Consider the following 16,012-nt stretch of genomic DNA (forward strand, 5'->3'; position numbering starts at 1 on the left):
TGCACGAAAGAAAGGTAAAAAAGCGAGAAGATGAGGAAAATAGAAGGACAAAGGAACGTAGCGATGAACGGATGAGGGAAGTTGATAAGGCTAGAAAGGAAGCGAAGAAGCTAAGAGAAATGGATGAGGAAGCAGAACGTAAACGCAGGCAAAGGGCGCAAGATTTAGAATATTTGCAACAGGAAGTGAAAAAACCCAATCATGTTGTAGACTGGCAAGACATAGAAGAGTTCTTCCCTGCAAGCGATGCGGTACCAGGTACAAGCAGGACAATTATTGATGATGAATTCGACACCAGAAGCATCGGGGAAGCGAATGATAAAATATATGATGAGATGGGACTGGAATGAATCTCCCAAGAGGGAAGGGAAGATGATCTCCTAGAGAGCACTCAGCTATATGACACTGAGGATGTCACCCAAAGTAGTGGGAGTTGGGGACGTTCCCTAGATAGACTAGAAGTTGGGCAGAATGAAGTTGATGCAAGAAGCTGTGTAAACTGGGAGTATTCAGAGTCAGACTCCGATGGAGAAGTGGAGAAAGTGGCGTATGATGAAGGGAGGCGGTGCGAAAAGCAGCACACAGGGAACCGAGAGATACGATGGTCAGATGCAAGTGGGTCCATAGATAGGACACCGAAGTCCGCTGGACAGTCCAGCCGACTTGAAGAGACACCCCACGGTCGGAGGGGGGCGTCTGTACCTGCCTATACAGATAGGCTAAGGGGATTGCCAGGTAGAAGGCAAGGCGGGTACGCCGCCCAGGCAAGAGACCGAGGAGGGATAGAGAAGGAAAAGGAGGATTGCGCATTCCAATTCCCACTGTTAGAAAAGGGGGGAGCAAGACCGCAGTATATTCCATGGCCACACATGGACCGAGAGAATCTTAAAAATAAGCTACCAATGCTGACCTCGGGAGCCAGAAAGTGGATACATGAGCTATAGAAAATGACGGGGGCGTCACTCTAGCCATAGGGGACATTAAGGGTCTTCTAATTGCTATACTTGGTGAAAGAGCAGACGACGTGTGGAAAAGGGCAGGATACCCCAGGGTAACCATAACTAAAACCTCCCATGACGGAGCGCCATTTAATAACTGTAGAGCAGCAGTGTGGAAAGCGCTGCGTACGCTATATCCAGACACATCTGATATGGGAGCTATAATGACTCGAAAAATGAAGGAGTCAGAGGATCCTTTGCTTTATATCCAGAATTTTCAAGATGCGTGGGTGCTCGAAACGCATGAGTCTTGGACAAAATCTATCCCTGTATTCTACCATATTTTGTGCCAGGGGTTGCCTGAACCAGTGCAGAAACAGCTAAAAAAAATTGGTAGGAGTAGAAGCTAAACCATGGGCCAAAATCCAGTTGACGATTGCCCATTACTGTAGATAGTTGCAAGAAAAGAATCAGAAGAAAGAGGCAACACGTAAGGGAGAGGGAGCGAAGCTAGTGCAAAGGAAGCTCTCAAAGTAGGCTCTCGAGGGAGCCATGCTAACAAGCCCAGCCGAATTAAGTGCACAACCTGCAACTAACCCGCCGCAGACCAATCAGGGTAGCGCGGGATATTACCCAAGAGGAAGGGGATTTGGAGGAAGAGGATGGCAGAGCAATCAGGGAGGCTTTAGAGGTAACCAAGGAGGTTTTTCAAAATGTTCAAGGTGGTATCCAGAGCGCACCAATGGGCAGTCCAACTATGTCAGATGGACAGATGGCCAGACCACCGCCAGTGTGCTGGCTATGTGGAGTGACAGGACATGTGGCGCACATGTGCAGAAGCCAAGGCATGTGGCAGAACAACCAAGAGATGGGGACAGGCATGGTGAATCAACCTATTACCCCACAACAGGGCAGTGCACAAAACTACACTGTACAGCAGCAGGCAGCTAGCTTACAGCAAGATGCACAGCAAGTGATCCAACCACAGAACATGGGGAATGTACTGCAGGGACAACCCCAGCAGACACTGCCACAAGTGGTTCAGGGCACTAATTCAGGTGGAGGAAACCCACAGGTATACAATGGACCGAACCTATATATGAAATAGGACGGCTCACGGGGAACTCTGATGTGTTATATCCTATCAGTGACACCAGACTCTAACAGGGCACCAAGGGTAAATGTCACCATAGGGGGAAAAGAATATTCCTTCTTAGTTGACACGGGTGCAACGCGCTCGTGCATACGAGAAGGCAAGTTCTCCTTGTCCGGCGAGGCAATAGATACCCAGAGTTTTACTGGAGCTCATAGCAGAGTTCCCTTTACTGATGCACTCCCAGTCTCCGTAGGGGAGCGTGAAATGAATGTATTGGCGTCAGTCCCCTGTAAATATCATGGGTCGGGATTTGATGACGAAGTTGAATATGACCATCTCATTCACTGAAGATGGCATAGAGTGCTCGACCCCAGGAATGCATTATTCAAACATTTGCGAAATTATCAGAGCATACTCTGGACTTGCAGCTATGAGAGCTGTACCACTGGAGCCACAAGTATTCGCATATGGGGCACGAGTGCTCATGGCGGGATTGCCAGGCCTCGCAGAAAAAACTATGAGAACTCCGGATGAGTTTCTATTCAGACCAAGAATACCCATGCACGAAGAGGAGGTACAAGTATTTCCCTTAATGATACACTCTGCCGCAGTGCGAGGAAAAGTGGTATTGGTTGAGAGATATGACGATGAGGGCAGACCATGGTGTGCGATTGTCGCCATCGAAGAAGGGTATCGAGTGACTGACCTCACCAATGACAATCTGTCCGAAGAACACCCTGACCTAGCAGAGACGCGGGTGGAAGTGAGTCTAATATTTTGGGTCAAAATGATCAGGTGGGAGGTACCTCAGAGGATGATGTTAGCTTTAGTGCGTCCAGAATACTTTGATAACGACATGGCCCTGGTGCCGCCAAAGTATGGACTACAGGGCCCTATGATGTAGGTCTCCTGAAGAGGGCCGGCGAAGTAAAAATTAAATTGAAACCAGGAGCAATTCTGCCACGGGCACAACAGCATCCCATGTCCAGAGAAGCGGATGAAGGGATTGCAAAGTCAATCTCTGCCATGATGGAGCAGGGCATGACGTCAGAATCGCTGTGCAACACAGTGATTTATCCTTTCAAGAAATTAAAGGGAGGGTCTTGGCGTTTAATCCAGGATTTACGAGCATTGAACGACATAGTCGAAGCCTAATTCCCTCTAGTGCCTAATCCAACCACAATTTTGTGCAACATACCCACTGAGTCAAAATACTTCACGGTGATCGATTTGAAAAATGCATTTTTCTCAATTCCATTGCACTGTGACTCACAAGACCTGACGTCATTTACTTTCAGACAAATGCGCCTGAAAGTATGAGGCTGCCACAGGGGTATTGCGAGTCTTCATCTATTTTCAACAGAGTCCTGCAAATGGAACTAAGCAATATTGCGGTGGACAATGTTGTTTTGCAGTATGTAGATGACATTCTAATCTGCAGCATCACTGAAGAGCAATGCCGACAGGACTCTGTCAAGCTATTGACTATATTGGCTGAGAAAGGATACAAAGTAGACAAGGACAAGCTGCAGTACTGCCAACAGGAGGTGTTGTACATAGGGCAACTAATCTCACATGAGGGGAAAAGGGTAACCCCAGAAAGGGCCGAGGCTATCATGCACACGGCCAAGCCGCGCACAATAAAGCAAATGCAAAGCTTCTTAGGCTTGTGCAATTATGTCAGAGCATGGGTCTTTGACTACACCTCATATACCAAGCCCTTGTTACAGGCCCTTTAAAAGGCCCAGGCAACAAGAGAAGAAATTGAATGGAATGAAGAAATGGAGAAGGGGTTTACAGAACTCAAGGGGGCAATTTGTAAGGCCCCAGTTCTCGGGATTCCTAATTATGCAGAGGAATTCTATCTGTTCTCTCATACCAATGGCAGTTTTATGACAGCAGTGCTCGCGCAGCGAGCCTCATTGGGATATAAACCCCTAGCATATTACAGCAGGAGTCTGGACCCGGTCATGATGGGCCACTTCTCATGCGAACAAAACCTAGCTGCTGCTGCGTTCGCCATTGAGAAGGCATCATCCATTGTGATGGGATGCTCCATGACATTATATGTTGAGCACTCGCTATTCGCCATACTAGAAAAGCCAAAGGGCACGCTGACTTCGCAAAGAGCATCAGCCTACGAGGTGATTATCTCTAATCCATCGATCAAAATAGTGCAATGCAAAACTGAGAACTCTGCTATGTTTATAGCCGAGCCAGTCACAGAGGGAGAAACTGTGCATGACTGTGCAAATAATGAGGAATTCTATGACGAGATCCCCCCGGGTAAAGGAAAATGCCCTGGTAGGTGAAGAGATTGTCTTTATTGAAAGGTCTTCTAGAATCCACCAAGAAGACAGGCAAAGGTATACAAGCATGGCTGTGGTCAAACACATGGCGAATGGAGAGTTCGAGTACTTGTCAGTGTGCGAATACCATCTCACTATTCGGCACAAGCTGCATAACTAGTGGCACTGATACTCGCCATTGAGAACCATGCAGGCCAGGAAGTAACAGTGTACAGCGACTCCGCCTATGTGACGTCAACAGTGCACGCCGGATTAGCGCGCTGGAAGAGGAGGGGCTACCTCCGAGCAAACGGCACGTCAGTGCAACACACAGCCTTGTTGGACAGGCTGATAAAAGCACTACAGCTCCTAGTGGGCATAGCGGTCGTAAAATGCGCCGCTCATACCAAAGGGACAGATTTTGTGTCACGTGGAAATCATGAAGCGGACACGGAAGCCAAACGTATGGCATCCAAAACTGAAACAATCATGGACGTGGAGGTGGCACGTACCCATGTACGAATGATGGTAGCACGAGCCACTCTAGAAGCCTATAGCAATATGGGGCAGTCTCAATTGATGGAGCTCCAGGGGGAGGCACCTCAGGAGGAGAAAAATGTATGGAAGCTTCGAGGGTGTTCTTTAAACCCCTCTGACAGATTGCAGAGGCAAGACAGCACTGGTAAACCAGTAATGCCTGTCGCCCTTCAAAAAGTAGCGCTAGAACAGCTTCACTACCCCATTCATATGTCAAAAGAAAATCTTGCTGCAACGCTCGCGGAAGACTGGTTTATACCGAATTTAGCCGAGCATGTTGCATTCTTTGTGGTAAACTACATTGTCTGCCAGCAATTCACTTCTGGGTACACATTAAAAGTAGTGAGAGGAGTCATCCCCAGACCAAATGGACCTTTCCAGCACCTACATATTGATTATGTTGATATGATTCAGGTGTGTAATGGGTACAGGTATCTACTTGTGGTGGCGTGTCCATTCTCCAGATGGGTAGAAGCAGGCCCCTGTACACACCCTGACGCTGCCTGTGCTGCTAAATTCCTGGTGCGGGAGGTTTTCCCTAGATGGGGGGTGTGCGAGGTAATGAGATCTGATAATGGGGCACATTTTGTAAATGCAGTATTTGAGCAGATTAGCTTGTTGCTTGGTATAAAGCACAAATTCTCGTCGGCGTATCACCCAGAGGGAAGCGGGATATGTGAACGGATCAACGGCTTGCTTAAGGAAAGGATAGCCAAGTTGAAGCTCACATTAAGAAAGGGATGGATGCACTGCCTACCACTGGCATTGTATGCTCTTCGGAACCAGCCAGGCTCCAACCATCATCTAAAGCCGCACAAAATAGTCACTGGGAGAAGGATGAGGACCCCTCTTACCCCCCGAGACAGAGCTAGATGTGATGCCCAGTCAACTAGGGAGGTTCTGGGAGAGGAGATGAAGGCCTATCTGGATTGTCTCACATCCAGTTCCACTGTCATTTCAGGCCAGCTGCAGCGATGGCAGAAAAGTGACGACACAGCACAAACCACAACAGACAGTGCTGATGCCGGCGCAGCTCATAGCCTATGCGCGCCTCTTGTCCTGCACCCCGTCAGCTGTCAAGCTCAAAGGCAGAAGAGCCTTTATCTTCCTGAATGATATAAAACTCTTTATAGGAGAGAGAGCACTCCTATTACATCTACTGCCGAGGAATCCACAGACAACGGGGAAGGACCGCAGCACGTGCAGACTTGATCTATGGCAAGGAAGAAGGACGCATGAGCAGACAAGTTACAAGAACGAGGAAAAAAAAATAAAAGTGAGACTTTCAAAACAAGACAGTTCTTCAAACCAAGTGAAAGGTGACAAAAGGACAATTAAATGAATATTCAATGTAGCCAACAAAAGAACTTTTGTGAAAATCTTGTCCAAGCTGAACCTTTTCTTTAGGCATAAAAAGACAATAAGAAGCAAGCAAACACCCTGTGCAGCCAAAGGTGCAGGGTAAAAGAAGAAAATTGCGTACTCATATCAACAGAAGTGCTAATCTCATGAACATTGAAAGCCACACAAAGCATTTAAAGCCTAAGACTCTGATAAGAAGTAAAAGTAAGATCAAGACTTTGTTCATGGACATATGGTTCATCCGAGCAGAAGTCTCAAGTGGGATGTGCTCACATATTTTCAGCTTGTAGTACTGTCCTACCCTTCACTTTAACTACTGACTGTCATAACAGAAACTTTCATTACACTACCCGAACACAGCGGAAAAGACACAAATGCTTCCACCACAAGTAATCATTGACGAGATCACATATACTTTGTTCTTCCGCATCATCGAAGAATGTCCAGGACTTATCGGGAGAACTACAGATACATTGGCATTCATTAGAGATCCAAAAAACAATTACTTTCTCAACCAAGTGTGGTACAAGCTGAACCACATGGTTGCAACTCACGCAGCAGGAAAGTGCAAAACTTGTTCGCATCAAAAGAAGGGACTGTGATTAGGACCCAGCAAACAAGGCAAATGTCCCTATCACCTGAGGATACACGGCTGGCACACAACGTTTTATTTAGATTAATCACAGACTATCCGGAAATGGTGGGGAGACCTGCAGATGTTGACGTCATCACCTTTCTTAGGAATCCGGCCAACACCCCACACATGGGCGCACTCCTCCAAGGCATCATGCTCCAGGTGCAGCTGTCCAATTTCTAGCGAGAATTCCTGAGGAGATTTCAGTGAGACTAGTCGACGAGGGACAGATCGAAAAAAAAAAAAACAACTGATCACACTACAAGAAAAGGCCTGTGACTTTAGAGCCAAAGAACCAGAACAAAAGTCATTAATTAACACCTGAAGACAGTTGTTATGCTTTTCGTGTTTTCTTTCATCTCATTGAAAACTTTCCAGAACTAGTGGGCAGACCTCACAACATTGATGTGCCTGCCTTTCTTAATGATCCAGCAAAGAATGCCCAATTGAACAGGCTCCTAAGAGCTATTGCTTCACAACTCAGAAGCAACTATGGACATCCACTGCTAAGAAGAGCCTTAGAAGGGGGCGTGCCAAAATAAACATTTTCATCATCCCCAGCCGGTGACAAGGCAAGAAAACAAAGACACCGTTCTTCATGCTTCCAACATAGGACCGATCGAAAAGAGCAGAAACAAGGATAACTACATCCGTTCTTATTTTTCTTGTTTTGTGTTTTCTATTTGTTCATCATTATCGCGCAGGAGAATAAATGGGTGAGAGAGAGACAGTTCATCAACTCGACCTCGAACGACCAAGTGAAAGGAACAGAGACACGAACTTCACTGCCGTGTTTACCTTTTTTAACCTTTTTCTTATCTTTTCCTACCTTTTCATATGTTCACTTTTATTTTTATTTTTATTTTTTCAATATTTTATTTTTGCGTGATTTGTAGCGAATCCATCTTTTCATGGTGTCACTGCAAACATTGTCCTGCATATCCTCAGGGCCATGACGAGTTGAAAGAGTGCCCTGGGAATGCGGTTCCCACAACAAATGCAGGATGAATGTGATGTGCTGAAAACGGTAGTCTAACCTTTTCCCATAGTCTAGCAAAGGAACTGTACTCCATACTCAGAGACTATCATCATCACTCGCAAGAGGGGGGACATTGAACAGCACATGTCACTTTAGTATTTGCTGAACTTTGAACAACGAGATCAGAACGAAGAAATAAATAAATAGTGAACTATGGACTTGATTGGAATGGGGGCCCAAAACAGTAACTTAGCCGTGCCACCAGCGGAAGGGCACCCCCGGTTTCCCGGAAGGAGATGCTGTAAACGGTCTTTCAAGGCCATTAAATGTATATGCATAGTGATTATTGTAGTATTTTTGTCTCTAACTATCAGAACTGCATTTTTTATTGGTGCACGAAGCGTCCCAATGACTGTGCATCCACCAGGTAATGAACGTCTGGGCCCCACTAAAGCACCCAGACCTTATATTGTCATCCCTGTTCCAAGAAAAATTGATGATAAAGCAAATGATTTACAGTTGAATCTAATTAGCAGTAGTATGGATGCACCTGGAGTCACGAATAACGAGAAAAGCTGGAGACAGGGTCAGCACGGAATGAATGATAACATAGCACTGTCCACAGCACGCACCCACACACTGAGTGCACACGAAGAAGTACAAGTGTCAATGGCTGAGAGACCCCAGGCCGTACTGACAGAAAGCGAAAAAGTACCTATGAAGCTAATAGCTCCAGAGAACAGGGAACCAAGCGAGGGACCAAACAGGGGTGGCATAACAAAATCCCTCAATAAAACAGAGGATGCCACGAAAGAACTCACTGAGAAAACACATGCGATAATTGAGTATGTGTTCCCACTCATATTTAGAGCAAAGAAGCTACACGAGGAGCTGAGCAAGACAACCACCACAACTGTGATAACGAGCACGCCAGCTCCAATGCCAGAACTAACTACCGAGCCTACGACACTGCCGCGTTTCGGAAGGATAGTAAGCCAAATGTGGAAGGAGGTCTATAAAAGAATGCACGAGGGAAGGAAAAGAAACGCAAGACCTCCCCCTAGTACTACAGGGCAAGAAATTAAACCTGCCTTCCAAGGATAATACCCGAGAGCCTGCCTGAACGAAAGAGCAGTACAGATGCATTCAGAGACATAGTGATAGCTAACTACAGAAAAACGCTAAGGATCAAGAGAAGTCCATATGAAACTGATAATGAGCTAAACGATTACTTGGACAGCACAGCCCATCTTGGAAACAACATATGGTACCAGCACATGCAGGAAGTAGGACGTAGGCAGTCAGAAGGAGAGTGCTTCGTCTGTGCACTGCTGCCATACAGCTTGGGAAAATCCAAGATCTTTGTGGCTGTAGAGATCGATGTACCCACAGCCCACTGCATGTCACACGTGGCATTGTGCAACACCAGAGGACAATTTATGGGAAAAGATGCCTCATTGATATGGGCCAACGAAAAGGACTACCCTGATGAAGACGGGTTTGTCCAGGACATCCAAACAAGGAACAGGGCGCACACCAAGAATCAGGTGATTAGATATGAAAACCCTGATGTCAAGGGATCAGGAATAAGGTGGGAAATAAACTCAAGACTGAACGTCCAAGGGAAAACAGCAGAAGAAGCTCAAAAATTGAAGAACCGAGGACAAATGCAGATCTGGGGATCAGTAGTCTCCCGAGACGGATGGGAAGAAGGTGTAGTAATCTGCCGAGCTTGGATGGTCCTTGGAGCCTGCAAAGAAGCAATAGAGAACTCACAGAGACTATGCAGACCATTGTGGCCAAAATTGGTAAAGCTGTTGACATGGGTCGAAGAAAGAGGAGGACCCTTGCAGATAGTACCACTTGAAAACCTGAAACTATGCTTTAGAAACAATGGCACAAGGAAAATGGGGGAGAATCAGAACTGTGAACGAATATATGAAGCCCCAGGGATGATGCAGGGAACTGCAGTCTTAATGGACCAATACTGGGCATGTGGATCCAAGGCATACATAAGGCTACCGAGGAACTGGGGAGGCATATGCACACTGGTGAACGTTCACGTTCCAGCACTAGTGATTCCAAAAAATGAACTGAATTTGGACAGTTTCCCAAAAGCGAATGCTCACCTGAGGAAAAGGAGGTCTGTGGGAATAATGTCAAGAATGAAGAGAGAGAATTACTTCTCCACCAAATCAGAAGACGCATTTTATGCCATTCCCTATGAACACAGGCTGTTCAGCCTAACTTCATCAGTATTTACAACAATACTCTTGCCGCATATCCAAGTTGGTGCAATCACCAAGTGGTTGCAGATAAGGAGATGGGAGTTACTGCAGACCATCAACACCACAATAAAAGGATTCAATGTGATCAAAGAAGAGCTGAGAGCAGTCAGACTGATGACCCTCCAGAACAGAGGAGTTCTGTTGACATGATCACCGCAATGGATGGAGGTGTATACGCAAAAATTGGAGAATCATGTTGCACATTTATACCATCACACGACGAAGAAAATGGAACCCTCACAGAGGCCATAGACATGTTAACAACTCTGAAAAACCAGATGACCGATGAGACAGATGAAGTGGACGATGACAGCTGGTTTGGGAACCTATTCTCATGGGTCCCGCAATGGATGGCAGATATATTCAATTTTCTGGGTGCTTTGCTAGCAATGGTGCTGCTAGGAGTCTGTGTTATCAAGATAATCATCACACAGTGCCAGAAAACAGCAAAGAAGGCCATTGGGATGAAAATTATGTTCGATGTCTAGCCAGGCTGGAAGCCCAGAGACCTGGCAGATGAGGAAATAAAGGACTTTGTGAAGGCCAGTGAATTTGCACCAGAAGGAACAAAATTCACTTATCCCAAGAAACGAAGAAGGTACGAAGGCAAATGGATTTACTGCAGTCCAAATGGACAATGCCAGTTGATGCAAAATTAGGGCTCTTGGTTGGAGACCTATTCTACCCAGGAGGGTAAATTAGAACAAAATATACAAATGAATAGGTCCAAAGGACGTTATGCTCAACGATACACTCCCAAACAGAAAAACAAATAAATTGACCTCTGCATATATACACAAAAAATCACTCTTCACTACTGTCTGGTAGAGATAAAAAAACTTGTTTTTATATTCAGAATAAATGATTCAGAAAAAAGACATCACAAACAGGTTGGCTACACCAGAACACGGAGAAACGTTTTTTTTTGAGACACACACTGAACCAAAACCTTTTGGAACAGACTCCTAATAGTGTGTGTATAACATAGACCAAAAAACAAATGGAGTATGTCAACAGATTCACATAAAATGTGTACACATTTAACATATACTTCTAAAAACATGTATAACCGAACAAAAAAATGGTAACACAGATGAATATTTTGCTTGTGTTAACAGTCTGATTAAGCTGTATCTCAAGGGAGTAGTGGGTCTACACCAGGTGTTTCAGCCGTTTTTCAGAGGGCTAAGTGTGCCCGTCTTTAAACACGGCCTTCATAAGGACGAAGTTCAGGGTAGACTGATGTCTTAACTGTGGAGCTATGAATGCCACAGGTATAGGGCTTATACTGCAAAAACCACGTGGGCTTGTCTCTGTGTAATCCTCACAGTGGAGGTGTACATCATCAAATAGTAAATGGTTCCAAACGGTGAAAAAATAACATCAACTCGCGGCTTTCTGTTATTTTGGAGGGGGTGCTGGCTAGTTGCACGTCCTCCTCTCATGCCAGATCCAGACGCCCGCAGTCTTTTTGCATCTGCCAGTATGGGACATACTCGCTAGCTTCAGAGAATTAAACCGTTGATTTTTTAAGAACAAACCCAGTGCAATAATTGACTAATTTAGGGTACCCAAACACCCCTTCCTTCACAGAGCGTGCTAAAATGTGTTTATAATCTTAGGCTTGTTACCTTCCCCCCAAAGGAACTCTTGAAAAATCTTATCAACTCTACTGATGACCTTCTTGGTGAATTTTAGGGGGATGGATTGAATAATGTAGAGTACTTTTGATAAAAGAACCATTTTGATAGCATAGATTTTTGCCCAATGTCCCATTGTTAAGCGACCCCATTTGCATATATCTCTCCGGATCTTCTCTAAGATTTGTGAAATGTTATATTCTGCCATCTTTTTCAGGTCACAGACTAAGTAAATCCCCAAAAATTTCATTGCCCCGTCTCCCACTGACAATTCCAAGAACCTGTATTGCTCCTTGGATGGCCAACATCTAGGGGAAAGACCATTGTCTTCCCCCAGTTTATCCTATGGCCAGACAATGATCGCACTTCTTGAAACATGCATTTCAACTTTTCACTCCCTTCCAGCGGGTTTTTCAAAATGATAATCATATCATCCGCATAGCACAAGATTTTAATTTCACAACCCCAAATTTAAGTCTGTGTAGACTCTGCTCCTGTTTTATAAATACAATCAACGGTCCTATTGCTAAGTTAAATAGGTATGGCGACAACGGGCAACCCTGTATAGTGCCTCTTGACAGGAAAAATTGAGAAGACATAACACAATTGACCCAAACTCTAGCACCAATAGATGAGTTTAGCATTTTAATAACTCTTATAAAGGTATCCCCGAAACCCATTTCCCTAAGTGTACGATCCAAGAAGGTCCAGTTAACCCGATCAAAGGCCTTTTCCGCATCCATAAAAATAAGAAGCGCATTTCGAACCTTTTCCTTCGGAAGTCCCATTACATCTATTAGTGTCCTCACATGGTCATACCCACATCTGCCCCTCACAAAGCCAACTTGGGATCTACTAATCATGTCTCCAATACACTTATCCAGCCTATCAGTCATCATCCTTGTGAATATTTTGAGATCAACGTTTAATAACGACACTGGTCTATAATTTTCACATTTTTTATGGTGTTTGCCTGTTTCGGGATCACCACAATGCAGGCTTCTTTCATCGTAGGTCATGCAATCCCATCGGACATAAAACCATTATATAGAGTACATAAAAACAGTGACAATACGTGACCCAGTGCCCAGTAAAACTCAACCGGAAGACCGTCCAGGCCTGGTGATTTACCTGTATTAGGCTGTTTGATGGCCATCATTATTTCTTCCTCTTTAATGGGGTCATCAACAGCTACAACATGGTCATCAGACAGCCTTGGCAGAGTCATTTTAACAAAAAACCTATCCATATCTGCAGATGCCAAGAATTGATCTTCCCTTTATAGTGACTCATAGAAATTCCTAAAACTTTCACAAATCTCACTTTTCTTGATTTTATATTCTCCCACACCTCCCTTTATTTTCTGCACAAAGGATTGTCAGTTAAACCATGCAACCTATTTGCTAATAGCTTAGCATTCTTCTCCCCTCACTCCCAGAATTTCTGCCTCATGAAAAACATACCTCTATCATACTGAGAATCCATCTCCTGTTTAAGGCATTCCATTAATCTCTCCACACTAGCCTTATCCTCACTACTCCTTGTCAACTGATATTGTTACGCTCACCTGGTCTCTGCAGAGGCGTTGGAGCATGGTTGCAGCCCTCCCTGATCTTGAATCACCCCCTTCAGGCCTCTCCCTCAGTAGAAAAGCTGTGAGCGGTGGTACGTGGTGATACTGCTCCTGCGTGAACATAATAGTGTGTGAGTGCGCCAATCTGTGATTGTTGTACCTCTCAAACCCTTCACCCCAAAGTATGGTTACTGTGAGCATAAGCCGGCCCATAAAGCTCACTTGTGAATTATGGAAGATAAGCTCTCCGTCCTGATACTTATGGCAAGGGCGTGTCGAATGGGATCTAGTTCCTTCACTGATCCCTGATAAGGATTAGTCCAATCCAGCTGCGACTATGCTTCTCCTTATGATTCGTAAGTCTTTCTTGAGCTCTTGTGATGCTGTTCGTTCAGTTTAATGTCTTTATATCTTGCTCCTATGTATCCCCGCAATAATGTCTCTCTTCTGTTTTCTTCCCTTAAATGGAAATGCGGCCTCAATGCAGCTGTGAGACGCGAGACGCGGCCGGATGGAAGATGGATGCTACCGCAATGTTCGACAGCAGGTAAGTGATGGTTTAAAGAAAGCGCAAAGTATGGCGAAGCGCAACCTTAAACAGACTGTTTTTTCGATGTCTAACCATGTCTTCTGTTTTTCCTTGCAGGTCCTGCTGTCGACGATGGAGCATGTCGTGCTGCGGTGCCAAGATGAAGATATCAGCGTTCCGGAAAAAGTGTAAAGATGAATACTTGGTTCGCCGGAGAGATACAGGTAAGAACACCTTCCCACAGTTGGTAAGTATGCTGGCAGGAAGCAGGATGTCCAGGAAGCAGGATCTTCAAAGGTAAGTCTGACCTCAGGCGATGGTGAGTGTTACGCTGCTTGCAAGTGCAGCATAATGCGAAGCGTCTGTCTTGAAGATTGGGGCAGCTTATATAGCTGAAATCGTGGGCACGTCCATTAGGGCCGGCTTACCAGCCAAACCCTGCCACTCCTAGAGAGTGAACATGTTCGAAGGCAATCCATTAGCAGCCACACCCAAGAATACACTTGGCGCTGCTTAATGGATGGAATGTTCAAGGTTATTCCACCCTGCTTAATGGATGGAATGTTCAAGGTTAATGCATCTGAAGTGCTATGTCCATAATAAAAGCGTTTTGGTGTTAAATGGATGTTCTTGTTTACTTTTGTTCATGAGCCTGGTGCCAAAGGAGCCAGGACAGTGTCCACGCAGGTCTCCTGTGCATGCGACCCCTGCATGCCTGTGCCCCTGACTTCATGACCATGACAGCACTCGCCCTCAATACCCCTCTCAAGGGTGGTTCTCCACCCGGTCCTGGTTTGGTGGGATTATTGCGATGGAACTGTCTGATTAAACGCGGAGCATGGACGTGTTCACTGGGTTCCCAAGTTCGGTGTTGAGGTCCGTAACATTTCCAGTTAATTAGGTAATACAATTTTGATCAAACCACCTTGGAGTCCATGATGGATTTGACTTCATATTCTGGTTCTCCATCTATCACTTTGGGCTCTGGCGGAGAACTAAGACGTGTATTGAACTTCATTGGTTTAAGGAGAGAGACATGAAATATGGGGTGAATTTTCATGTGAGATGGTAACTCCAATTTCATGGCGACAGGATTGCTTATGGACTTTATAGTATAGGGGCCTAGGTATCTTGGGCGGAAAGCTCTTGGCCCCTTCAGGGGAATATATTTGGATGCAAACAACACCTTTTCCCCAATCTCATAGGCGGGAGCTTCCTTCCGATGTCGATCAGCAAACAGTTTTTGTCTTTCCTTAGCCTTGGTCAGATGCTCTGTCACTTCCTTAAGAACCTGAATGATGGTTTTATGCAAGTTTTTTATGGCTGGCATTTCCAGGGTATCGGGTGGATCAAATACTGATGTCCTCGTATGTCTTCTGTGCACAGGGTAGAATGGAGTTTGCCCTGTGCTTGTGTGAGCTGAGTTGTTGTATGCATACTCAGCTATCCACAGTATATTTTTCCAAGAATCCTCGGACATTTGCAACATATAGCTGAGATATTGCTATAAAGTTTGGTTGGTTCGTTCCGTTTGCCCATCAGTTAGAGGGTGATGGCTTGTGGACAACCGGAGATTGATTTTTGCAATCGTACAACACTTTCTCCAAAAGGCAGAAACAAATCGCGTTCCGCGATCAGATGCTAATATTGATGGAAATCCATGCAATTGAACAATTTTCTCTAGGAACACAGAAGCGAGAGTTGACGCAGTTGGGAGTCCCTTCAGAGGGATGAAATGGGCCATTTTGGAGAATAAATCCACAATGACTAATACAGTGTTGTATGCATTGCAGGGTGGAAGACCCATGATGAAGTCCATCGACAGGGTATGCAAAGGTGCTGGCTGTACTGTTAGGGGGTGTAGTAAACCAGCAGGGTTCTGTTTCTGAGACTTGTGTTGTACACATACAACACAGGTTTCAATAAATTGGGTGATGTCTTTTCGCCAGGTTGGCCACCAGTAGTTTTGTTTTACCTTAGCCTAAGTTTTGGCTATTCCTGGGTGTCCTTCCACTAATTAATCGTGGTAATTTGTGATGATTTTCTTTTGCAGTTCTTGGTCTTGGAAATATAATAATCCTTGGAAATACGGTAGATTGTCTTTAATGGTGTACTGGTCACCTTTTAACACCCTTCCTGTTGTGTTAA

At 45.1% G+C, this 16,012-nt stretch overlaps 1 protein-coding gene across 1 annotated transcript in view; it reads left to right on the forward strand.

Moving 5' to 3' along the window:
• Positions 1-14,003: 14,003 nt before the first annotated feature.
• LOC138492865 (olfactory receptor 5J3-like) overlaps positions 14,004-16,012 on the forward strand; it is a 50,750-nt gene continuing 48,741 nt past the window's right edge. Inside the window, exon 1 of the mRNA XM_069620194.1 lies at positions 14,004-14,161. Coding sequence (XP_069476295.1) covers positions 14,004-14,161 — 158 coding nt within the window. The remainder of the gene's footprint in view (positions 14,162-16,012) is intronic.

This window comes from Ambystoma mexicanum, chromosome 10 (genome assembly GCF_040938575.1).
Source record: "Ambystoma mexicanum isolate Mex_15411 chromosome 10, UKY_AmexF1_1, whole genome shotgun sequence".
Taxonomy (NCBI): Eukaryota; Metazoa; Chordata; class Amphibia; order Caudata; family Ambystomatidae; genus Ambystoma; species Ambystoma mexicanum.